Source organism: Oncorhynchus clarkii, chromosome 12 (assembly GCF_045791955.1).
Source record: "Oncorhynchus clarkii lewisi isolate Uvic-CL-2024 chromosome 12, UVic_Ocla_1.0, whole genome shotgun sequence".
In the NCBI taxonomy this organism is placed as follows: Eukaryota; Metazoa; Chordata; class Actinopteri; order Salmoniformes; family Salmonidae; genus Oncorhynchus; species Oncorhynchus clarkii.
In genome coordinates this window covers 90,819,797-90,847,607 of record NC_092158.1, presented here as the reverse complement: position 1 = coordinate 90,847,607, position 27,811 = coordinate 90,819,797, and the positions used below count along the sequence as shown (strand labels likewise).

Here is a 27,811-nt window from a genome sequence, read left to right as displayed (position 1 = left end):
GGGAAACAGGGGAAACTAGTTAGGGGAAACGGGGGAAACTAGTTAGGGGAAACGGGGGAAACGGGGGAAACTAGTTAGGGGAAACGGGGGAAACTAGTTAGGGGAAACGGGGAAAACGGGGGAAACTAGTTAGGAGAAACGGGAGAAACTAGTTAGGGAAAATGAGGGAAAACGGGGGAAACTAGTTAGGGGAAACGGGGGAAACTAGTTAGGGGAAACGTTGGAAACGGGGGAAACTAGTTAGGGGAAACGGGGGAAACTAGTTAGGGGAAACAGGGTAAAACTAGTTAGGGGAAACGGGGGTAACTAGTTAGGGGGAACGGGGGAAACAGGGGAAACTAGTTAGGGGGAACGGGGGAAACGGGGGAAACTAGTTAGGGGGAACGGGGGAAACTAGTTAGGGGAAACAGGGGAAACTAGTTAGGGGAAACGGGGGAAACTAGTTAGGGGAAATGGGGGAAACTAGTTAGGGGAAACGGGGGAAACTAGTTAGGGGGAACGGGGGAAACGGGGGAAACTAGTTAGGGGAACGGGGGGAAACTAGTTAGGGGAAACGGGGGAAACTAGTTAGGGGAAACGGGGGAAACTAGTTAGGGGAAACGGGGGAAACTAGTTAGGGGAAACGGGGGAAACTAGTTAGGGGAAACCGGGGAAACTAGTTAGGGGGAACGGGGGAAACGGGGGAAACTAGTTAGGGGGAACGGGGGGAAACTAGTTAGGGGAAACGGGGGAAACTAGTTATGGGAAACGGGGGAACGGGGGAAACTAGTTAGGGGAAACGGGGGAAACTAGTTATGGGAAACGGGGGAACGGGGGAAACTAGTTAGGGGAAACGGGGGAAACTAGTTAGGGGAAACGGGGGAACGGGGGAAACTAGTTAGGGGAAATGGGGGAAACTAGTTAGGGGAAACGGCTCGAGTCGCGCAAAATGGATTATAAGATTGAGGATAAAGTTTGGAATGACACAATTTCATGTGTACAACATTTTAAAGACCTGCATCACTATACTGAGATCTTTGCCGTTTATAAAAGGACGTATTTGGCTGTTTTTGGAGCCTTTCTTCAGGTGTCTGGACCCTTTTAATAACATTCTATTGACATCAAAAATAGAGATTTGGTGGTAAAAAACACCTTCTCCTTTAATCCATGTATTATAGCCTAATCCCACAAACACTGCCTGACATCCCACCCTATTCACGATATAGTGCATGACTGTTTTGACCAGAACCCATAGCTAGAGCAGGGATACAGCACATATAGACCAAGGTGAATGAGTGGACAGGAAGTGGGGTTTTGATCTGGCCAGGCAGCTGGTGTGTACGTCCTTGGTGACAGGTCAGAACCCCTGCAGTTTGTTTTGTCTCTGAGGCATTATGCTAAGATGCCTGCTGAAACCACCCACTTATGACCCCCACCACTACCGCCCTCCTCCAGCCACGATCCTCATCCAACCTCCTCCACTATACTAAGCCCTCATACGGCCTGATCCAATGAACTAATTGTCCATTAAGTTGTGGAATGTTTAGCAACAATGGAAGTGGATGAGGCAGATTGATTGTTTGATATATTAGAAACATGACATTCATTCCAATACAGATATATTAGAAACATGACATTCATTCCAATACAGATATATTAGAAACATGGCATTTATCCCAATACAGATATATTAGAAACATGACATTCATTCCAATACAGATATATTAGAAACATGGCATTTATCCCCATACAGATATATTAGAATCATGACATTCATTCCAATACAGATATATTAGAAACATGACATTCATTCCACTACAGATATATTAGAAACATGGCATTTATCCCAATACAGATATATTAGAAACATGGCATTCAATCCAATACAGATATATTAGAAACATGGCATTTATCCCAATACAGATATATTAGAAACATGGCATTCATCCAAATACAGATATATATTAGAAACATGGCATTTATTAGAAACATGGCATTTATCCCAATACAAATATATTAGAAACATGACATTCAATCCAATACAGATATATTAGAAACATGGCATTTATCCCAATACAGATATATTAGAAACATGGCATAGATCCAAATACAGATATATTAGAAACATGGCATTTATCCCAATACAAATATATTAGAAACATGGCATTTATCACAATACAGATATATTAGAAACATGGCATTCATTCCAATAGAGATATATTAGAAACATGGCATTCATTCCAATACAGATATATTAGAAACATGGCATTCATTCCAATACAGATATATTAGAAACATGGCATTTATTCCAATACAGATATATTAGAAACATGGCATTTATCACAATACAGATATATTAGAAACATGACATTCATTCCAATACAGATATATTAGAAACATGGCATTTATTAGAAACATGGCATTTATCCCAATACAAATATATTAGAAACATGACATTCAATCCAATACAGATATATTAGAAACATGGCATTTATCCCAATACAGATATATTAGAAACATGGCATTGATCCAAATACAGATATATTAGAAACATGGCATTTATCCCAATACAGATATATTAGAAACATGGCATTCATTCCAATAGAGATATATTAGAAACATGGCATTCATTCCAATACAGATATATTAGAAACATGGCATTCATTCCAATACAGATATATTAGAAACATGGCATTTATTCCAATACAGATATATTAGAAACATGGCATTTATCACAATACAGATATATTAGAAACATGACATTCATTCCAATACAGATATATTAGAAACATGGCATTTATTAGAAACATGGCATTTATCCCAATACAGATATATTAGAAACATGGCATTCATCCAAATACAGATATATATTAGAAACATGGCATTTATTAGAAACATGGCATTTATCCCAATACAAATATATTAGAAACATGACATTCAATCCAATACAAATATATTAGAAACATGGCATTTATCCCAATACAGACATTCAATCCAATACAAATATATTAGAAACATGGCATTTATCCCAATACAGATATATTAGAAACATGGCATTGATCCAAATACAGATATATTAGAAACATGGCATTTATCACAATACAGATATATTAGAAACATGGTATTCATTCCAATAGAGATATATTAGAAACATGGCATTCATTCCAATACAGATATATTAGAAACATGGCATTCATTCCAATACAGATATATTAGAAACATGGCATTTATTCCAATACAGATATATTAGAAACATGGCATTTATCACAATACAGATATATTAGAAACATGACATTCATTCCAATACAGATATATTAGAAACATGGCATTTATCCCAATACATATATATTAGAAACATGACATTCAATCCAATACAGATATATTAGAAACATGACATTCATTCCAATACAGATATATTAGAAACATGGCATTTATCCCAATACAGATATATTAGAAACATGGCATTTATCCCAATACAGATATATTAGAAACATGGCATTTATCCCAATACAGATATATTAGAAACATGACATTCATTCCAATACAGATATATTAGAAACATGACATTCATTCCACTACAGATATATTAGAAACATGGCATTTATCCCAATACAGATATATTAGAAACATGGCATTTATCCCAATACAGATATATTAGAAACATGACATTCATTCCAATACAGATAAATTAGAAACATGGCATTTATCCCAATACATATATATTAGAAACATGGCATTTATCCCAATACAGATATATTAGAAACATGACATTTATTTCCAATACAGAAATATTAGAAACATGGCATTTATCCCAATACAGATATATTAGAAACATGACATTCAATCTAATACAGATATATTAGAAACATGACATTCATCCCAATAGATATATTAGAAACATGGCATTTATCCCCAATACAGATATATTAGAAACATTACATTTATTCCAATACAGATATATTAGAAACATGACATTCATTCCAATACAGATATATTAGAAACCTGGCATTCATTCCAATACAGATATATTAGAAACATGACATTCATTCCAATACAGATATATTAGAAACATGACATTAATTCCAATACAGATATATTAGAAACATGACATTCATTCCAATACAGATATATTAGAAACATGACATTCATCCCAATACAGATATATTAGAAACATGACATTCATTCCAATACAGATATATTAGAAACATGACATTCATCCCAATACAGATATATTAGAAACATGACATTCATTCCAATACAGATATATTAGAAACATGACATTCATCCCAATACAGATATATTAGAAACATGACATTCATCCCAATACAGATATATTAGAAACATGACATTCATTCCAATACAGATATATTAGAAACATGACATTCATCCCAATACAGATATATTAGAAACATGACATTCATTCCAATACAGATATATTAGAAACATGACATTCATTCCAATACAGATATATTAGAAACATGACATTCATTCCAATACAGATATATTAGAAACATGACATTCATTCCAATACAGATACACTTAAGTATCAAAAGTAAAAGTATAACTATTTTCATATTCCTTATATAAAGCCAACCAGGAAGCACCATTTTCTTGTTTTTTTTTAATGTACAGATAGCCAGGGGCATGCTCCAACACTCAGCCATAATTTACAAACAAAGCATGTGTTTAGCCAGGTATTAACCATCTATAGACCCATCTATAGACCCATAGTCAGGTATTAACCATCTATAGACCCATCTATAGACCCATAGTCAGGTATTACCCATCTATAGACCCATCTATAGACCCATAGTCAGGTATTAACCATCTATAGACCCATCTATAGACCCATAGTCGGGTATTAACCATCTATAGACCCATCTATAGACCCATAGTCAGGTATTAACCATCTATAGACCCATAGTCAGGTATTAACCTTCTATAGACCCATCTATAGACCCATAGTCAGGTATTAACCATCTATAGACCCATAGTCAGGTATTAACCATCTATAGACCCATAGTCAGGTGTTAACCATCTATAGACCCATAGTCAGGTATTAACCATCTATAGACCCATCTATAGACCCATAGTCAGGTATTAACCATCTATAGACCCATAGCCAGGTATTAACCATCTATAGACCCATAGTCAGGTATTAACCATCTATAGACCCATAGTCAGGTGTTACCCATCTATAGACCCATAGTCAGGTATTAACCATCTATAGACCCATAGTCAGGTATTAACCAACTATAGACCCATCTATAGACCCATAGTCAGGTATTAACCAACTATAGACCCATCTATAGACCCATAGTCAGGTATTAACCATCTATAGACCCATCTATAGACCCATAGTCAGGTATTAACCATGTATAGACCCATCTATAGACCCATAGTCAGGTGTTACCCATCTATAGACCCATAGTCAGGTATTAAGCATCTATAGACCCATAGTCAGGTATTAACCATCTATAGACCCATCTATAGACCCATAGTCAGGTATTAACCTTCTATAGACCCATCTATAGACCCATAGCCAGGTATTAACCATCTATAGACCCATCTATAGACCCATAGTCAGGTGTTACCCATCTATAGACCCATAGTCAGGTGTTAACCATCTATAGACCCATCTATAGACCAATCTATAGACCCATCTATAGACCCATAGTCAGGTATTAACCTTCTATAGACCCATCTATAGACCCATAGTCAGGTATTACCCATCTATAGACCCATCTATAGACCCATAGTCAGGTGTTACCCATCTATAGACCCATAGTCAGGTATTAACCTTCTATAGACCCATAGTCAGGTATTAACCATCTATAGACCCATCTATAGACCCATAGTCAGGTGTTACCCATCTATAGACCCATAGTCAGGTATTAACCTTCTATAGACCCATCTATAGACCCATCTATAGACCCATAGCCAGGTATTAACCATCTATAGACCCATCTATAGACCCATCTATAGACCCATCTATAGACCCATCTATAGACCCATCTATAGACCCATAGTCAGGTATTAACCATCTATAGACCCATAGTCAGGTATTAACCATCTATAGACCCATCTATAGACCCATAGCCAGGTATTAACCTTCTATAGACCCATCTATAGACCCATAGCCAGGTATTAACCATCTATAGACCCATCTATAGACCCATAGTCAGATATTAACCATCTATAGACCCATCTATAGACCCATAGCCAGGTATTAACCATCTATAGACCCATAGCCAGGTATTAACCATCTATAGACCCATAGCCAGTTATTAACCATCTATAGACCCATCTATAGACCCATTGTCCAGTATTAACCATCTATAGACCCATCTATAGACCCATAGTCAGGTATTAACCATCTATAGACCCATCTAAAGACCCATAGCCAGGTATTAACCATCTATAAACCCATCTATAGACCCATAGTCAGGTATTAACCATCTATAGACCCATCTATAGACCCATAGCCAGGTATTAACCATCTATATACCCATCTATAGACCCATAGTCAGGTATTAACCATCTATAGACCCATAGTCAGGTATTAACCATCTATAGACCCATAGTCAGGTATTAACCGTCTATAGACCCATCTATAGACCCATAGTCAGGTATTAACCATCTATAGACCCATAGTCAGGTATTAACCATCTATAGACCCATAGTCAGGTATTAACCATCTATAGACCCATAGTCAGGTATTAACCATCTATAGACCCATCTATAGACCCATAGTCAGGTATTAACCATCTATAGACCCATAGTCAGGTATTAACCATCTATAGACCCATCTATAGACCCATAGTCAGGTATTAACCATCTATAGACCCATAGTCAGGTATTAACCATCTATAGACCCATCTATAGACCCATAGCCAGGTATTAACCATCTATAGACCAATAGCCAGGTATTAACCATCTATAGACCCATAGTCAGGTATTAACCATCTATAGACCCATCTATAGACCCATAGCCAGGTATTAACCATCTATAGACCCATAGCCAGGTATTAACCATCTATAGACCCATAGTCAGGTATTAACCAACTATAGACCCATCTATAGACCCATAGTCAGGTATTAACCATCTATAGACCCATCTATAGACCCATCTATAGACCCATAGCCAGGTATTAACCATCTATAGACCCATCTATAGACCCATAGTCAGGTATTAAGCATCTATAGACCCATAGTCAGGTATTAACCTTCTATAGACCCATCTATAGACCCATAGTCAGGTATTAACCATCTATAGACCCATCTATAGACCCATAGTCAGGTATTAAGCATCTATAGACCCATAGTCAGGTATTAACCTTCTATAGACCCATCTATAGACCCATAGTCAGGTATTAACCATCTATAGACCCATCTATAGACCCATAGTCAGGTATTAACCATGTAGGACCACACAGAAAATAGGATGGCATTTTGGAGACAGGCATACATATACAGCAGCCGCTTGACACACACACACACACACACACACACACACACACACACACACACACACACACACACACACACACACACACACACACACACACACACACACACACACCTTTAACCTGAGGCAACCATTAAGTTACCTTTTGTTGTAATTACCATGTAGTAAAGTCCATCGGTGGTTGTTGTTGGCCTGTTACCTGGGCAACACTTCCTTATAGTTCACCTCAGTCCAACAAAAACAGTTGAGAGTCCAGGAGTGTCTCTGTAGAATATACATACACTGTATACTATTAGTACATTGCTTATGTAGCCATTATTTAAACTGCAGTGGTATTAGTATGCTAATTTACATTACAAAGGCTTTGTGAAGGGTTACCTGAGTTTCTGTATCCCCTCAAGGCTGTTGGAGACGAGTGCTTTAGTTGTGTAGGTTTAACTCATGCTATGTTATTGACGCAGATAGGCCTGTTGATGTAAAGAGAATGTACAGAATTCACACCACTATTGTGACATCATACAGACTCATGCTATGTTATTGACACAGATAGGCCTGTTGATGTAAAGAGAATGTACAGAATTCCCACCACTATTGTGACAGCATACAGACTCATGCTATGTTATTGACACAGATAGGCCTGTTGATGTAAAGAGAATGTACAGAATTCCCACCACTATTGTGACAGCATACAGACTCATGCTATGTTATTGACACAGATAGGCCTGTTGATGTAAAGAGAATGTACAGAATTCCCACCACTATTGTGTCAGCATACAGAGATATCTCTGCTGTTCTGCACAATGACTGAAGAACAAGGTCAACTCTCCAAACTTCATCAACTTCAGTGGATGGGATCAGTTTTTTGTCGTTCAATTGGAGAAGACTCTACTGTTCTTCCTGAGACAGCTTTCAGCTCAGAGTCATTACTAACCCAGTGACAGACAGACAGTAGTTAAACATGTATAGGCTACTATTAAACAGCCCCTCTGTTCTATGAGTCATTACTAACCCAGTGACAGACAGACAGACAGACAGACAGACAGACAGACAGACAGACAGACAGACAGACAGACAGACAGACAGACAGTAGTTAAACATGTATAGGCCACTATTAAACAGCCCTCTGTTCTATGAGTCATTACTAACCCAGTGACAGACAGACAGACAGACAGACAGACAGACAGACAGACAGACAGACAGACAGACAGACAGACAGTAGTTAAACATGTATAGGCCACTATTAAACAGCCCTCTGTTCTATGGTGTTATTTTCCCCCCTCAGGGATCAAAGTGATTGGAGGAATGAAGGAGTTAACGGGAGAGGAGTTTGGAGTCTACGTGAAAAGGATTTTACCTGGTGGCCTTGCTTCAAGTGATGGTAAGTGTCTTTCTATGTAGAAAGAGAACGGGTGGGGATGGCAACAGTAACACAGGTTTTACATTTTTCAAATGTAACCTTTATTTAACTAGGCAAGTCAGTTAAGAACACATTCTTATTTACAATGATGGCCTACCAGGGAACAGTGGGTTAACAGCCAGCAGCATACCACCCTGCATACCACTGCTGGCTTGCTTCTGAAGATAAGCAGGGTTGGTTCTGGTCAGTCCCTGGATGGGAGACCAGGTGCTGCTGGAAGTGGTTTTGGAGGGCCAGTAGCAGGCACTCTTTCCTCTGGTTTAAAAAATATCCCAATGCCCCAGGGCAGTGATTGGGGACACTGCCCTGTGTTGGGTGCTGTCTTTCGGATGGGATGTTAAACAGGTGTCCTGACTCTCTGAGGTCATTAAATGATCCCATGGCACTTGTTATAAATCACTGTTTATCATTGAGAAAGTAGAAGTATCCCTCCATTATAAATCACTGTTTATCATTGAGACAGTAGAAGTATCCCTCCATTATAAATCACTGTTTATCATTGAGACAGTAGAAGTGTCCCTCCATTATAAATCACTGTTTATCATTCAGACAGTAGAAGTATCCCTCCATTATAAATCACTGTTTATCATTCAGACAGTAGAAGTATCCCTCCATTACAAATCACTGTTTATCATTGAGACAGTGGGAGTATCCCTCCATTATAAATCACTGTTTATCATTGAGACAGTAGAAGTGTCCCCCGGGGCGGCAGGGTAGCCTAGTGGTTAGAGTGTTGGACTAGTAACCGAAAGGTTGCAAGTTCAAATCCCTGAGCTGACAAGGTACAAATCTGTCGTTCTGCCCCTGAACAGGCAGTTAACCCACTGTTCCTAGGCCGTCATTGAAAATAAGAATTTGTTCTTAACTGACTTGCCTAGTAAAATAAAGGTAAAAAAAAAAAAAAAATTATAAATCACTGTTTATCATTCAGACAGTAGAAGTATCCCTCCATTATAAATCACTGTTTATCATTCAGACAGTAGAAGTATCCCTCCATTATAAATCACTGTTTATCATTGGTCTGTGTTTCAGTCCACTAACCGACAGGCCACTCTGGTCTGTGTTTCAGTCCCCTAACCGAAACCGTCAGGCTGCTCTGTTCTGTGGCTCTGGTCTGTGTTTCAGTCCACTAATCGACAGGCCACTCTGGTCTGTGGCTCTGGTCTGTGTATCAGTCCACTAACCAACAGGCCACTCTGGTCTGTGGCTCTGGTCTGTGTTTCAGTCCACTAACCGACAGGCCGCTCTGGTCTGTGTTTCAGTCCACTAACTGACAGGCCACTCTGGTCTGTGTTTCAGTCCACTAACTGACAGGCCTCTCTGGTCTGTGGCTCTGGTCTGTGTTTCAGTTCACTAACTGACAGGCCTCTCTGGTCTGTGGCTCTGGTCTGTGTTTCAGTCCACTAACTGACAGGCCTCTCTGGTCTGTGGCTCTGGTCTGTGTTTCAGTCCACTAACTGACAGGCCTCTCTGGTCTGTGGCTCTGGTCTGTGTTTCAGTCCACTAACCGACAGGCCACTCTGGTCTGTGTTTCAGTCCACTAACTGACAGGCCACTCTGGTCTGTGTTTCAGTCCACTAATTGACAGGCCACTCTGGTCTGTGTTTCAGTCCACTAACTGACAGGCCACTCTGGTCTGTGGCTCTGGTCTGTGTTTCAGTCCACTAACTGACAGGCCGCTCTGGTCTGTGTTTCAGTCCACTAATCGACAGGCCACTCTGGTCTGTGTTTCAGTCCACTAACTGACAGGCCACTCTGGTCTGTGTTTCAGTCCATTAACTGACAGGCCACTCTGGTCTGTGTTTCAGTCCACTAACTGACAGGCCGCTCTGGTCTGTGTTTCAGTCCACTAATCGACAGGCCACTCTGGTCTGTGGCTCTGGTCTGTGTATCAGTCCACTAACTGACAGGCCACTCTGGTCTGTGGCTCTGGTCTGTGTATCAGTCCACTAATTGACAGGCCACTATGGTCTGTGTTTCAGTCTGCTAACTGACAGGCCACTCTGGTCTGTGTTTCAGTCCACCAACCGACAGGCCGCTCTGGTCTGTGTTTCAGTCCACTAACTGACAGGCCACTCTGGTCTGTGTTTCAGTCCACTAACTGACAGGCTGCTCTGGTCTGTGTTTCAGTCCACCAACCGACAGGCCACTCTGGTCTGTGGCTCTGGTCTGTGTTTCAGTCCACTAACTGACAGGCCACTATGGTCTGTGTTTCAGTCCACTAACCGACAGGCCACTCTGGTCTGTGGCTCTGGTCTGTGTTTCAGTCCACTAACTGACAGGCCTTTCTGGTCTGTGTTTCAGTCCACTAACTGACAGGCCACTCTGGTCTGTGTTTCAGTCCACTAACTGACAGGCCACTATGGTCTGTGTTTCAGTCCACTAACTGACAGGCCTTTCTGGTCTGTGTTTCAGTCCCCTAACCAACAGGCCACTCTGGTCTGTGTTTCAGTCCACTAACTGACAGGCCACTCTGGTCTGTGTGTTTTGGATGTGGTTTCTCTACTTGGTCCCTGAAATGAAGGATTGCAGAAAAGGGCAGCAACAGTCGCTGATAAGTACTGCATCCCAAATGGCACCCTATTCCCTACATAGTGCACTACTTTAGACCAGAGCTGGCACCCTATTCCCTACATAGTGCACTACTTTAGGGCTCTGGACAAAAGCAGTGCACTATGTAGGGAATAAGGTCCCGTTTGGGACACAGATAACTACTGGGAAATCTGCCTCTGCTCCAACCCAAACATGGTGTGATTAAATTGCTTTGATCCCTGTGATTTGGGACAGCTTTCGCACTAATGACCAAAGAAGAGCAATCTCATTATTGTGAATGAAGGCCTGGGAAAATCCATCAGAAAGTCAGAAAGGGTTGCATCCCAAATGGCACCCTATTCCATATTTAGTGCACTACTTTTGACCAGAAGCCTATGTGCTCTGTGGGTAAAAGTAGTGCACTAAATTGGGAATACAGTGCCATTTGGGACACAGGGGTTTGGAGTGAAGTGGTTTCACTGGAACAGAGAGTTCCTAGAATAAACTATTATTCATCGGAAGGGTTACTGAGGTCACAATCTTGGGCCATGTTTCATTCCAGAAGTTTGTCTTTCTTCCTGTCCTCGTTCGCTCCCTATTGAAGATCTGACAGGACTGGATAGGGGAAAGCAATATGGGGGAAAATGAAGATGATGAAGATAGCTGTTTTCTTAGGCAGAGCGCAGGGGCTTCGGGAAACAGCATCAAGCGCATCCAGCAGATACATTTTCTATCACAATAAAACCAATTGAAACCAAGGAAGATCTAGTAGTGGACAACATATCTAGGCAGAGTGAGTTGAGCTTCTAATTGCTCGATTAACTCATATATCTCTCAGGAAATACAGCTAACTACTACCTATAGCCCTCAGGAAATACAGCTAACTACTACCTATATCCCTCAGGAAATACAGCTAACTACTACCTATAGCCCTCAGGAAATACAGCTAACTACTACCTATAGTCCTCAGGAAATACAGCTAACTACTATCTATAGCCCTCAGGAAATACAGCTAACTACTATCTATAGCCCTCAGGAAATACAGCTAACTACTATCTATAGCCCTCAGGAAATACAGCTAACTACTTATAGCCCTGAGGAAATACAGCTAACTACTACCTATAGCTCTCAGGAAATACAGCTAACTACTACCTATAGCCCTCAGGAAATACAGCTAACTACTACTTTAATGTATACGTACAGGCTGTGGTGTAAGTGGCTCATGTGTGTGTGTGTGTGTGTGTGTGTGTGTGTGTGTGTGTGTGTGTGTGTGTGTGTGTGTGTGTGTGTGTGTGTGTGTGTGTGTGTGTGTGTGTGTGTGTGTCCAGCATCATCCCAGTGCGTAGTACTATCAGTGTTAATACCTCTGAAGGGTAGGATTAAACAGGTCTGTCTCAATCTCTTCCTGTCTTCCTCTGTTACCATGGAGACTTACTACAGTGTCAGTATAGATAGAGGTGTATATGAGTACAGACCCTGTTGCTATGGAGACTTACTACAGTGTCAGTATAGAGGTGTATATGAGTACAGACTCTGTTACTATGGATACTTACTACAGTGTCAGTATAGAGGTGTATATGAGTACAGACCCTGTTGCTATGGAGACTTACTACAGTGTCAGTATAGAGGTCTAAATGAGTACAGACTCTGTTACTATGGAGACTTACTACAGTGTCAGTATAGAGGTCTATATGAGTACAGACTCTGTTACTATGGAGACTTACTACAGTGTCAGTATAGAGGTCTAAATGAGTACAGACTCTGTTACTATGGAGACTTACTACAGTGTCAGTATAGAGGTCTATATGAGTACAGACTCTGTTACTATGGAGACTTACGACAGTGTCAGTATAGAGGTCTACATGAGTACAGACTCTGTTACTATGGATACTTACTACAGTGTCAGTTAGATGTCTATATGAGTACAGACTCTGTTACTATGGAGACTTACTACAGTGTCAGTTAGATGTCTATATGAGTACAGACTGTTACTATGGATACTTACTACAGTGTCAGTATAGAGGTCTATATGACTACAGACTCTGTTACTATGGAGACTTACTACAGTGTCAGTATAGATAGAGGTGTATATGAGTACAGACCCTGTTGCTATGGAGACTTACTACAGTGTCAGTATAGAGGTGTATATGAGTACAGACTCTGTTACTATGGATACTTACTACAGTGTCAGTATAGAGGTGTATATGTGTACAGACCCTGTTGCTATGGAGACTTACTACAGTGTCAGTATAGAGGTCTAAATGAGTACAGACTCTGTTACTATGGATACTTACTACAGTGTCAGTATAGATAGAGGTGTATATGAGTACAGACCCTGTTGCTATGGAGACTTACTACAGTGTCAGTATAGAGGTGTATATGAGTACAGACTCTGTTACTATGGATACTTACTACAGTGTCAGTATAGAGGTGTATATGAGTACAGACCCTGTTGCTATGGAGACTTACTACAGTGTCAGTATAGAGGTCTAAATGAGTACAGACTCTGTTACTATGGAGACTTACTACAGTGTCAGTATAGAGGTCTATATGACTACAGACTCTGTTACTATGGAGACTTACTACAGTGTCAGTATAGATAGAGGTGTATATGAGTACAGACCCTGTTGCTATGGAGACTTACTACAGTGTCAGTATAGAGGTGTATATGAGTACAGACTCTGTTACTATGGATACTTACTACAGTGTCAGTATAGAGGTGTATATGAGTACAGACCCTGTTGCTATGGAGACTTACTACAGTGTCAGTATAGAGGTCTAAATGAGTACAGACTCTGTTACTATGGAGACTTACTACAGTGTCAGTATAGAGGTCTATATGAGTACAGACTCTGTTACTATGGAGACTTATGACAGTGTCAGTATAGAGGTCTATATGAGTACAGACTCTGTTACTATGGAGACTTACTACAGTGTCAGTATAGAGGTCTATATGAGTACAGACTCTGTTACTATGGATACTTACTACAGTGTCAGTATAGAGTGTCTATATAAGTACATATATAAGTACAGCTGTTATCAGCTGTTGTCGGACACAAGTGCGTCTTGAAAGATGAATATCTTCTTCAATAGTGTGCAGTGAATTCTACCAGATGAAAAGTTGAAATGAGTACGACATCCTAGCATTTAAAGCAAACTAATTTTTCAAAAAATGTCCACGCACTATAAAACATTGTATTTTCTTCTACCCAGAAGACCTACTAAGTCTGGGTATTTGGACTGTTAAAACATGGTTCTTTAAAATAAGTTATGTAGAACATGCTCTCTGCTACAGATCATATCAGATAAACTCATCAAGTCTTTTAGACCAGTGGCTTATGTAACTTGTCCCTTTTGGGCTCCAGAAATTGACTAAATTAATTAAATGTACCATTGTTACCATCCCTACTGTAGTGAATGGAACTAACTGCAATTGCTATGATGTACAGTTTGCACAACTCTGTGTTATATCATATCGTAATGAACTGAGAGAGAAGGACCAGGTCTCTAGTGGGTCGTGATCCCAGATTGGTTATATCATATCGTAATGAACTGAGAGAGAAGGACCAGGTCTCTAGTGGGTCGGGATCTCAGATTGGTTATATCATATCGTAATGAACTGAGGGAGAAGGACCAGGTCTCTAGTGGGTTGCGAACATAGATTGCCTGGTCCAAAGAGAAAGGCCCTAGCTAGACACAATCCCAATAAGGTTATCCCCGAGGAAGAGATAGTAATGTGTTTTTCATATAGGGTCGTTAAATTACTCCACTTCCAAACAATCTCCTCTAGGGTTGTGTCTGATTTGGTACCCTATTCACTATGTAGTGAACTACTTTGGACAAGGGCACTTGGAGGGCTTTGGTCAAAGTAGTGCACTATATAGGAAATAGGGTGCCATTTCAGATGCATCCTAGGTTGAGCTCATGAACCAGTGAGTGACAGGAGAAGTGGTTGTGGTGACATCTCATCTCTCAGGATGGTATCACTGATGAACTGTTTGTTCTGAGGTCAGTTCTGGTGGGATAAAGAGATAGAGACATATCACTGATTAACAAGTCTCCTTCAGCGGTCAAGGAAGGTCCAGGAAGGGCCCTCTCAATAGTTTTCATCTCTTTGTTTACTCTTAGTCTATGCCGTCTACAGATTGTATACTCCCCTTAAGTGCTCTTCTTACTTTCCCTTGTTTGGTAGAGACGTGATTAGTGTTGTCACGATACCAGCCAATAGGGCTCCTGTAATTTATATCAGATTTAAAATACCTGGGCCCTATTCACAAAGCCTCTCAGATTAGGAGTGCTAATCTAGGATCAGTTTTGCCTATTAGATAATATTGAATAAGACAGGTGGATACCAGATCCTAGATGAGCTCTCCCAGTCTGAGAGGCTTTGTGAACACAGGCCCTGGTTTGTTATGCTTAGATATTCCAGGTAAAAGGTGCCCCCTGAACTCTGGGTCGTCTGCCCGCCACAAGACCATTAGCCCGCTGAGCGATAGTTTGGGGAGCCAAAACAAGTTTTCGGGACTCTTGACTGAGGCAAGGTTACTCATCGTACAAGCGGGATTTTCACTGAACCAACCTCTCTTATACTTCATATTCTGATGACATCATATGATGTGATTAATACATCCTCACCTTGATGACATCACTGTTTGACCTGTGACCTGTGACCTTGTGTTGACCTCTCACCTCACCAGGACACCTCCAGGCGGGAGACCAGATCTTGGAGGTGAATGGGGAGAGTTTACTAGGGGTCACCAGTGAAAGGTAGGTTCAACAATAAAAAATAAAAAACTCTCTCTTCATTGGAAAAATACCAAAAAGACCAGTGACATTTGTGTTGATGTCGTCAAGACATTAACTTTTTTGTTTTTCTGTTATTGTTTTATAACAGAGCAGTAGACGTTCTGAGATCAGCGTCCTCGAGCAACCAAATGCGCCTTCTGATCGCCAGAGACGAGGAAGCCAGGTAGGCCCTGAGCACCGCGTCTATATGAGATGCACACAACCACGTATCATTGGCCACATTCTGTAGGCTTAGTGTCAATACACTTAATCACAACTTTAGCATCAACACAAATTGGGTTGCTGATGTAAGTGTCTGTAATCCGCATTTGTGTCTGAAGTCTGAATTTCAGCTATCAGGTGTTTTGTGTCGGTTTGGAACTCCAATCGTGCTCCATGTCCATCTGTATCCCTGAATGTCCTTTATCTCTCAACTTGGCCTGCCTGTCCTCCTCCTCTTCCTCCTTCTCCTCCTCCTCCTCCTTCTCATCCTCCTCCTCTCAAAAATGTTGATTATTAAAAAGATGCCATTTTTTAAATTATTCAAAGTAAAAATGAATAATTTTGTTGAAAAACCAGATGGTTGGCAAGGCGCTGAGAGTTTATTTGGCTATGAATAACCCTGGCAGTGGCATGGGGGCCATTTTGGGAAGGGTTTTTGGGCTGGGATGCCCTCGCTCCGCCTCAGGCACTTCTTCTTCTTCCTACCTTTCTCTCCACCCCGGGCAGCAACAACAGGATGAATGGAAAGACATTTAGTACAGACTGTTAATCCAAACTGATGAACCTGTGAACTTGCTACGCTGATCCTCAGCACGAGGGCCCCACAAGGGTGCGTGCTCAGCCCCCTCCTGTACTCCCTGTTCACACATGACTGCGTGGCCACGCACGTCTCCAACTCAATCATCAGGTTTGCAGACAACACAACAGTAGTAGGCCTGATTACGAACAATGATGAGACAGCCTACAGCGAGGAGGGGAGGGCCCTGGTGAAGTGGTGCCAGGAAAATAACCTTTCCTTCAACGTTAACAAAACAAAAGGAGCAGATTGTGGACTTCAGGAGATAGCAGAAATCAGGTTTTCATCAAGGATCTTTGCTCCGTTCATCTTTCCCTTGATCCTGACTATTCTCCCAGTCCATGCCGCTGAAAAACATCCCCACAGCATGATGCTGTCCCACAGTATGATGCTGCCACCACCATGCTTCACTGTAGGGATGGTGCCAGGTGTCCTCCAGACATGATGCTGCCACCACCATGCTTCACCGTAGGGATGGTGCCAGGTGTCCTCCAGACATGATGCTGCCACCACCATGCTTCACCGTAGGGATTATGCCAGGTGTCCTCCAGACATGATGCTGCCACCACCATGCTTCACCGTAGGGATGGTGCCAGGTGTCCTCCAGACATGATGCTGCCACCACCATGCTTCACCGTAGGGATGGTGCCAGGTTTCCTCCAGATGTGACGGTTGGCATTCAGACCAAAGAGTTCAAACTTGGTTTCATCAGACCAGAGAATCTTGTTTCTCAAGGTCTGACAGTCCTTTAGGTGCCTTTTGGCAAACTCCAAGCGGGCTGTCATGTGCCTTTCACTGAGGAGCGGCTTCCATCTGGCCACTCTAACATAAAGGCCTGATTGGTGGAGTGCTGCAGAGATGGTTGTCCTTCTGGAAGGTTCTCCCATCTCCTCAGAGGAACTCTGGAGCTCTGCCAGAGTGACCATTGGGTTCTTGGTCACCTCCCTGACCAAGGCCCTTGTCCCCAGATTGCTCAGTTTGGTCGGGCGGCCAGCTCTAGGAAGAGTCTTAGTGGTTCCAAATGATGGAGGCGACTGTGTTCTTGGGGACCTTCAATGCTCCAGATCTGTGCCTCGACAAAATCATGTCTCAGAGCTCTACAGACAGTTCCTTCGACCTCATGGCTTGGTTTTTGCTATGATATGCACTGTCAACTGTGGGACCTTTTATAGACAGGTGTGTGCCTATCCAAATCATGACCAATCAATTGAATTTACCACAGGTGGACTCCAATCAAGTTGTAGAAACATCTCAAGGATGATCAATGGGAACAGGATGCAGCTGAGCAAAATTTCGAGTCTCACAGCAGAGGTTGTCACTACCAAAATAATTTTTATTTATTTTTAATACATTAGCAGGAATGTCTAAAAACCTGTTTTGGCTTTGTCATTATGGGTTATTGTGATGTCATTATGGGTTATTGTGATGTCATTATGGGTTATTGTGATGTCATTATGGGTTATTGTGATGTCATTATGGGGTATTGTGTGTAGATTGATGAAGAAAACCCTTTTTTCCCAGACATTTTAGAATAAGGCTGTAACAAAATGTGGAAAAAGTCAAGGGGTCTGAATTATTTCCGAATGCACTGTATATATTCATATTCTGGACATTGCTTGTTCTGATATTTCTTGGTTTCGTTCTTTAAATGTTTTAAGGATTTGTGTGTATTGTTTGGTAATGCTCGGTATTGCTGCACTGTTATCCCTAGAAACATAAGCATCTGCAAAATATGTGTATTTAACCAGTAACATTTGATTTGATTTGAAAGTCAGGGAAGGGAACCACATCACACAGCAAACACAGTAAAATCTAACTTTTACTACGTGATGAAGTCTTGATTTGCTCTAAACAGCCCGTGGAAGGTTATATCTGTCAAAACATTAACAGAGAGAACCTGCATCCCCCACTCATCATATTCTGCCATCTGGTAGCCTATTGTTTTTAGCATTTAACATTTAGCCAGGTTGCTAATCTAACCACGATGCCATAGCAACAACCGACCGGGTGGTCAGTTTTGACATTGTGAGTCAGCTTAAAACCAGGTCACACTAGCAGTCACGCACGCACACACACACACACACACACACACGCACACGCACGCACACACGCACACACACCCCCCCCACACACACACACACACACACACACAATTAGGCAGGCTATACAGGCTACAGAGTGTTCAAGCTACAGGCAGGAGAGGCAGGCTACAGGCAGGAAAGCTGCAGGCTACAGACAGAAAAGCAGGCTACAGGCAGGAAAGCAGGCTACGGGCAGGAAAGAAGGTTACATACAATGAGGCATGCTACTGGCTACAGGTGGGAAAGCAGGCTACAGGCAGGAAAGCAGGCTACAGGCAGGAACGCAGGCTACTTGCAGGAAATCAGGCTACAGGCAGGAAAGAAGGTTACATACAGTGAAGCATGCTACTGGCTACAGGTGGGAAAGCAGGCTACAGGCAGGAAAGCAGGCTACAGGCAGGAACGCAGGCTACTGGCAGGAAATCAGGCTACAGGCAGGAAAGCAGGCTACAGACAGGAAAGCAGGCTACAGGCAGGAAAGCGGACTACATGCAGAAAAGCAGGCTACAGGCAGAAAATCAGGATACAGGCAGGAAATTAGGCTACAGACAGGAAAGCAGGTTACATTCAGGAAAGCAGGCTACAGGCAGGAAAGCAGGCTACTGGCAGGAAATCAGGCTACAGGCAGGAAATCAGGATACAGACAGGAAAGCAGGTTAAATTCAGGAAAGCAGGCTACAGGCAGGAAAGCAGGCTACTGGCAGGAAAGCAGGCTACTGGCAGGAAATCAGGCTACAGGCTACAGGTAAGAAAGCAGGCTACAGGCAGGAAAGCAGGCTACTGGCAGGAAAGCAGGATACAGGCAGGAAAGCAGGAAACAGACAGGAAAGCAGGCTACAGGCGGGAAAGCGGACTACATGCAGAAAAGCAGGCTACAGGCAGGAAAGCAGGCTACAGACAGGAAAGCAGGCTACAGACAGGAAAGCAGGCTACAGCCAGGAAAGCAGGCTACAGACAGGAAAGCAGGCTACAGGCTATAGGCAGGAAAGCTACAGGCAGGAGAGGCAGGAAAGCAGGCTACAGACAGGAAAGCAGGCTACATGCGGGAAATCAGGCTACAGGCTACAGGTAGGAAAGCAGGCTACAGGCTATAGGCAGGAAAGCTACAGGCAGGAGAGGCAGGAAAGCAGGCTACAGACAGGAAAGCAGGCTACAGGCGGGAAAGCAGGCTACAGACAGGAAAGCAGGCTACATTCTACAGGCAGGAAAGCAGGCTACAGACAGGAAAGCAGGCTACAGACGGGAAAGCAGGCTACAGACAGGAAAGCAGGCTACAGGCAGGAAAGCAGGTTACAGACAGGAAAGCAGGCTACAGGCAGGAAAGCAGGCTACAGACAGGAAATCAGGCTACAGGCAGGAAAGCAGGCTACAGGCAGGAAAGCAGGCTATAGGCAGGAAAGGAGGCTCATGAGATGAGCCTGTGCTTCTCACATCGTTCTATAATCTGTGTTCTGTGCCTTAACCAACATTCAGAGCTCAGAGCTCAGCACACAGGCCAAGACAGGAGGGATGGAGAGGAGGAGAGGAGGAGACAGGAGGGGAAAGGAGAGGAGAGGATGGAAGGATTATGCCTTTCCGTTTCTGTTCCTTCCTCTCTTCATCTCTCTCGCTCTAATCCCCCTCTCCCTCTCTCTAATTCTTTCCCCCTATTCTCCCTCGTTCTGTATCTCCTCCATGCTATTTGGATCCACTGCGCAGTAATATTAACCTGGCTGTTAAAGTCTTAGTACCATTGATCTGTGATGAGAGGGGGTCAGAAATAGAAAGGGAATATGAAGCTAGAACCAACCTCTATTTAACCAGGGAATCCTGTTGAAATGAACGCCTTACAATATAACTAACCATGAAGCTAGAACCAACCTCTATTTAAGCAGGGAATCCTGTTGAAATGAACGCCTTACAATATAACTAAATGTAGACTAAATATAGACCAACATTTAAAACCCCCAAATTGATATTTATTTACAGTAGCTCAATGGCTTAAGTTCTTCATTCCCATTAGTGAGACTCCAGACTGCTAGAGATGGTGTCTTTGGTGTTAGCCACCTTAACCACCAGTCAGTCCCGCTAGTGACATCAGATCACCACGTGACCCTATGTGACCTCCGAGGTTGTTAATCCGTCTGTCCCAGCAGCCCATCCTGATCGTGATATGAAGGAAGACACTGGACATTCCCCTGCAGTGAGGTTAAATATACCAGAGATTCAGACTGGACATTCCCCTGCAGTGAGGTTAAATATACCAGAGATTCAGACTGGACATTCCCCTGCAGTGAGGTTAAATATACCAGAGATTCAGACTGGACATTCCCCTGCAGTGAGGTTAAATATACCAGAGATCCAGACTGGACATTCCCCTGCAGTGAGGTTAAATATACCAGAGATTCAGACAGTACATTCCTCTGCAGTGAGGTTAAATATACCAGAGATTCAGACTGGACATTCCCCTGCAGTGAGGTTAAATATACCAGAGATTCAGACTGGACATTCCCCTGCAGTGAGGTTAAATATACCAGAGATTCAGACTGGACATTCCCCTGCAGTGAGGTTAAATATACCAGAGATTCAGACAGGACATTCCTCTGCAGTGAGGTTAAATATACCAGAGATTCAGACTGGACATTCCCCTGCAGTGAGGTTAAATATACCAGAGATTCAGACTGGACATTTCCCTGCAGTGAGGTTAAATATACCAGAGATCCAGACTGGACATTCCCCTGCAGTGAGGTTAAATATACCAGAGATTCAGACTGGACATTCCTCTGCAGTGAGGTTAAATATACCAGAGATTCAGACTGGACATTCCCCTGCAGTGAGGTTAAATATACCAGAGATTCAGACAGGACATTCCTCTGCAGTGAGGTTAAATATACCAGAGATTCAGACTGGACATTCCCCTGCAGTGAGGTTAAATATACCAGAGATTCAGACTGGACATTCCCCTGCAGTGAGGTTAAATATACCAGAGATTCAGACTGGACATTCCCCTGCAGTGAGGTTAAATATACCAGAGATTCAGACTGGACATTCCCCTGCAGTGAGGTTAAATATACCAGAGATTCAGACAGGACATTCCTCTGCAGTGAGGTTAAATATACCAGAGATTCAGACTGGACATTCCCCTGCAGTGAGGTTAAATATACCAGAGATTCAGACTGGACATTCCCCTGCAGTGAGGTTAAATATACCAGAGATTCAGACTGGACATTCGCCTGCAGTGAGGTTAAATATACCAGAGATTCAGACTGGACATTCCCCTGCAGTGAGGTTAAATATACCAGAGATTCAGACTGGACATTCCCCTGCAGTGAGGTTAAATATACCAGAGATTCAGACTGGACATTCCTCTGCAGTGAGGTTAAATATACCAGAGATTCAGACTGGACATTCCCCTGCAGTGAGATTAAATATACCAGAGATCCAGACTGGACATTCCCCTGCAGTGAGGTTAAATATACCAGAGATTCAGACTGGACATTCCTCTGCAGTGAGGTTAAATATACCAGAGATTCAGACTGGACATTCCCCTGCAGTGAGGTTTAATATACCAGAGATTCAGACTGGACATTCCCCTGCAGTGAGGTTAAATATACCAGAGATTCAGACTGGACATTCCTCTGCAGTGAGGTTAAATATACCAGAGATTCAGACTGGACATTCCCCTGCAGTGAGGTTAAATATACCAGAGATTCAGACTGGACATTTCCCTGCAGTGAGGTTAAATATACCAGAGATTCAGACCGGACATTCCCCCCCCCCCCCCCCCCCACCACCACACACACACACACACACAGCACACACCCACAAAGCCAACTAGGCCATGTTGAAGAGCACCACATAGCTGATCAGAGCAATCTAATCCCTCCTGTCTGGGGTCAGAGAGGGGACATTCTTCCTGTCTGGGGTCAAAGAGGGGACATCCTTCCTGTCTGGGGTCAGAAAGGGGACATCCTTCCTGTCTGGGGGTCTTCTCCAAATGAGTCTGGATCTGAGAACCTCCCCTATGAGTTCTAGAACGCAAACACATTCTAACCGTTCTGATTGGTCCCAGAAACCGATGGCCAGAACACGTGGGTAAAGTGGCGTTGTTAAAATTCTTCATTGGCTTTAATACTCTGATTGGTTTGTTTTGTACAACACCCCTCATTTTGACATCACCACAAATGACTTCAATGATGGCCGTCTCAGACTGAGTACGTAGCGAACATAGAGGAAGAATTCAGTTGGAGTCGCCAGGCAACAGGAAAGATACTGCTCACCCATAACTGACAGTCAAATCAAAACAAATTAAATGTTATTTGTCACATGCACAGAATACAACAGGTGGACTGTAGACCTTACCGTGACATGCTTACTTACAAGTGATTAATCAACAATGCAGTTCAAGAAATAGAGTTTAGCCCCGACCCCTTACCCTCGACCCCTTACCACCGACCCCTTACCCCCGACCCCTTACCCCCGACCCCTTACCACCGACCCCTTACCCCCGACCCCTTACCCCGACCCCTTACCACCGACCCCTTACCCCCGACCCCTTACCACCGACCCCTTACCCCCGACCCCTTACCACCGACCCCTTACCACCGACCTCTTACCACCGACCCCTTACCACCGACCCCTTACCACCGACCCCTTACCCCCGACCCCTTACCACCGACCCCTTACCCCCGACCTCTTACCACCGACCCCTTACCACCGACCCCTTACCACCGACCCCTTACCCCCGACCTCTAGGAAGGTGTAGACCATACGTCAGTGTTAGCTGCTTCTGGTCCAGGTGGGGAATCTGCAATAAGGACTGGATATAGGAAGATGATACAGGAAGAGGAAGACATTAAATCTGGGGCGGCAGGGTCGGAACGGTTGCAAGTTCAAACCCCCGAGCTGACAAGTTACAAATCTGTCGTTCTGCCCCTGAACAGGCAGTTAACCCACTGTTCCTAGGCCGTAATTGAAAGAATAAGAATTTGTTCTTAACTGACTTGCCTAGTTCAATATAGGTAAAATTGTAAAAAAAAATAATCTATGCGCAAGTGAGACGAAAAACCACCTTTCCTCTACAGTTGTTACAGAAAAAAGCATATTATACCAAGCAGTGCCCGGCATTCCAAGAATATCTCAGATTTGATTAAGGGATCATTCAGTGGATGTACCTGGTCACGGAAATCCGTCCACAATCCAATTTATTTTTAAGATCATAACAATGACACTGAGGGAATACCAGGAAATGTTCTCTCTCTCGCTCTCTCTCTCTCTCTCTATCCCCCACTCTCTCCCTCTCCCTCTCCCTCTCTCTCTCTCTATCCACCACTCTCTCTCTCCCTCTCTCTCTCTCTCTCTCTCTGTCTCTCTCTCTCTCTCTCTCTCTCTCTCTCTCTCTCCCCCTCTTTCTCTCTCTTTCTCTCTCTCTCTCCCTACTCTTTCTCTCTCTCTCTCTCTCTCTCTCTCTCTCTCTCTCTCAGTGTATTAAGCCTCCATTCTAGAGCCAACAACAATGGGATTAGTGGGTGATAGTGTGTGTTCAGCAGGGGAGCTACACAGCAACACCTTTACTTAAAGAACACACTTTCACCCTTATACTGTAGCTGTTGATATTCTATATATTTATATATCTATATATTCAGCTTTATCTGGAAGGGTCATTTAGGGGTTCTGTGGGGTGTGAGGTAGTGGGTGTGATATATTTGGGGTTCTTTGGGGTGTGAGATAGTGGGTGTGATATATTTGGGGTTCTTTGGGGTGTGAGATAGTGGGTGTGATATGATTTGGGGTTCTCTGGGGTGTGAGGTAGTGGGTGTGATATGATTTGGGGTTCTGTGGGATGTGAGGTAGTGGATGTGATATGATTTGGGGTTCTGTGGGGTGTGAGGTAGTGGGTGTGATATGATTTGGGGTTCTTTGTGGTGTGAGGTAGTGGGTGTGATATGATTTGGGGTTCTGTGGGGTGTGAGGTAGTGGGTGTGATATGATTTGGGGTTCTGTGGGGTGTGAGATGATTTGGGGTTCTTTGGGGTGTGAGATAGTGGGTGTGATATGATTTGGGGTTCTGTGGGTTCTTTGTGGTGTGAGGTAGTGGGTGTGATATGATTTGGGGTTCTGTGGGGTGTGAGATAGTGGGTGTGATATGATTTGGGGTTCTGTGGGGTGTGAGATAGTGGGTGTGATATGATTTGGGGTTCTGTGGGGTGTGAGGTGGTGGGTGTGATATGATTTGGGGTTCTGTGGGGTGTGAGATAGTGGGTGTAATATGATTTGGGGTTCTGTGGGGTGTGAGGTAGTGGGTGTGAAATGATTTGGGGTTCTGTGGGGTGTGAGATAGTGGGTGTGATATGATTTGGGGTTCTTTGTGGTGTGAGATAGTGGGTGTGATATATTTGGGGTTCTGTGGGGTGTGAGATAGTGGGTGTGATATGATTTGGGGTTCTTTGGGGTGTGAGATAGTGGGTGTGATATGATTTGGGGTTCTGTGGGGTGTGAGATAGTGGGTGTGATATGATTTGGGGTTCTTTGGGGTGTGAGATAGTGGGTGTGATATATTTGGGGTTCTGTGGGGTGTGAGATAGTGGGTGTGATATGATTTGGGGTTCTTTGTGGTGTGAGATAGTGGGTGTGATATATTTGGGGTTCTGTGGGGTGTGAGATAGTGGGTGTGATATGATTTGGGGTTCTTTGGGGTGTGAGATAGTGGGTGTGATATATTTGGGGTTCTGTGGGGTGTGAGATAGTGGGTGTGATATGATTTGGGGTTCTGTGGGGTGTGAGGTAGTGGGTGTGATATGATTTGGGGTTATTTGTGGTGTGAGGTAGTGGGTGTGATATGATTTGGGGTTCTGTGGGGTGTGAGGTAGTGGGTGTGATATGATTTGGGGTTCTGTGGGGTGTGAGATAGTGGGTGTGATATGATTTGGGGTTCTTTGGGGTGTGAGATAGTGGGTGTGATATGATTTGGGGTTCTGTGGGGTGTGAGGTAGTGGGTGTGATATGATTTGGGGTTCTGTGTGGTGTGAGATAGTGGGTGTGATATGATTTGGGGTTCTGTGGGGTGTGAGGTAGTGGGTGTGATATGATTTGGGGTCCTTTGTGGTGTGAGATAGTGGGTGTGATATGATTTGGGGTTCTTTGTGGTGTGAGATAGTGGGTGTGATATGATTTGGGGTTCTGTGGGGTGTGAGATAGTGGGTGTGATATGATTTGGGGTTCTGTGGGGTGTGAGATAGTGGGTGTGATATGATTTGGGGTTCTGTGGGGTGTGAGGTAGTGGGTGTGATATGATTTGGGGTTCTGTGGGGTGTGAGGTAGTGGATGTGATATGATTTGGGGTTCTGTGGGGTGTGAGGTAGTGGGTGTGATAGATAGACTAATATAAGGTTGTCGTTTCAGTGAACCGTGTGGCTGTGTGGCTGTGTGGCTGTGTGGCTGTGTGGCTGTGAGTACAGTGTTATAGTTCAGTTCTAACTTGTTGTTGGGGATGTGTCATTATTTACCCCTTTGGTTTCTTACAGGAGAGAGTTTTCAGAGCTTTTGGAGAAGTATGGATCCAGCAGTAGTACTGGGTCGACACGCAACTCTCCCATCCAGCATGGTAGGACCTCCCTCTATGTCCACATGGTATAACACAACTCTCCCATCCAGCATGGTAGGACCTCCCTCCTCCCTCTATGTCCACATGGTATAACACAACTCTCCCATCCAGCATGGTAGGACCTCCCTCCTCCCTCTATGTCCACATGGTATAACACAACTCTCCCATCCAGCATAGTAGGACCTCCCTCTATGTCCACATGGTATAACACAACTCCCATCCAGCATGGTAGGACCTCCCTCTATGTCTACATGGTATAACACAACTCCCATCCAGCATGGTAGGACCTCCCTCTATGTCCACATGGTATAACACAACTCCCATCCAGCATGGTAGGACCTCCCTCTATGTCTACATGGTATAACACAACTCCCATCCAGCATGGTAGGACCTCCCTCTATGTCCACATGGTATAACACAACTCCCATCCAGCATGGTAGGACCTCCCTCTATGTCTACATGGTATAACACAACTCTCCCATCCAGCATGGTAGGACCTCCCTCCTCCCTCTATGTCTACATGGTATAACACAACTCTCCCATCCAGCATGGTAGGACCTCCCTCTATGTCCACATGGTATAACACAACTCCCATCCAGCATGGTAGGACCTCCCTCCTCCCTCCATGTACACATGGTATGTCCTGTCTTCCCCCTCTATTTCAACAAGGTATAACACCCACAAATACTGTTTATGTCCTGTCTCCCCCCTCTATTTCAACATGGTATAACCCCCACAAATACTGTATATGTCCTGTCTCCCCCCTCTATTTCAACATGGTATAACCCCCACAAATACTGTTTATGTCCTGTCTCCCCCCTCTATTTCACACACACACACACACACACACACACACACACACACACACACACAAACGTCTGTGTAAAAAAAGGAGAGAGAAGGGAAACACAGGTTTTCAAGGTTGTTGACAGATGTGGTCATTCTAAGTATATTGAGGTTTAAGCCCCCTTCGTTAGGAGAAGTATGTCATTTGTAAATGTTGTTGTTTATGTTGTGTATTAGGGGTTCATCTCAAGTGAGAATGTCACCTTGTTTTGCCTAGTTTTACATCATTGTGTCAGTGAATTGCATAGTTTTTCATCATTGTGTCAGTGAATTGCCTAGTTTTTCAGCATTGTGTCAGTGAATTGCCTAGTTTTTCAGCATT

The 27,811-nt window shown here is 43.2% G+C and overlaps 1 protein-coding gene across 1 annotated transcript in view; it reads left to right on the top strand.

The window, feature by feature from the left end:
- LOC139422598 (syntaxin-binding protein 4-like) overlaps window positions 1–27,811 on the top strand; it is a 113,915-nt gene that overhangs the window by 47,134 nt on the left and 38,970 nt on the right. The window contains exons 3-6 of the mRNA XM_071173743.1: window positions 8,730–8,825; window positions 16,094–16,163; window positions 16,291–16,365; window positions 26,564–26,643. Of these exons, the coding sequence (XP_071029844.1) occupies window positions 8,730–8,825; window positions 16,094–16,163; window positions 16,291–16,365; window positions 26,564–26,643 (321 nt within the window). The remainder of the gene's footprint in view (window positions 1–8,729; window positions 8,826–16,093; window positions 16,164–16,290; window positions 16,366–26,563; window positions 26,644–27,811) is intronic.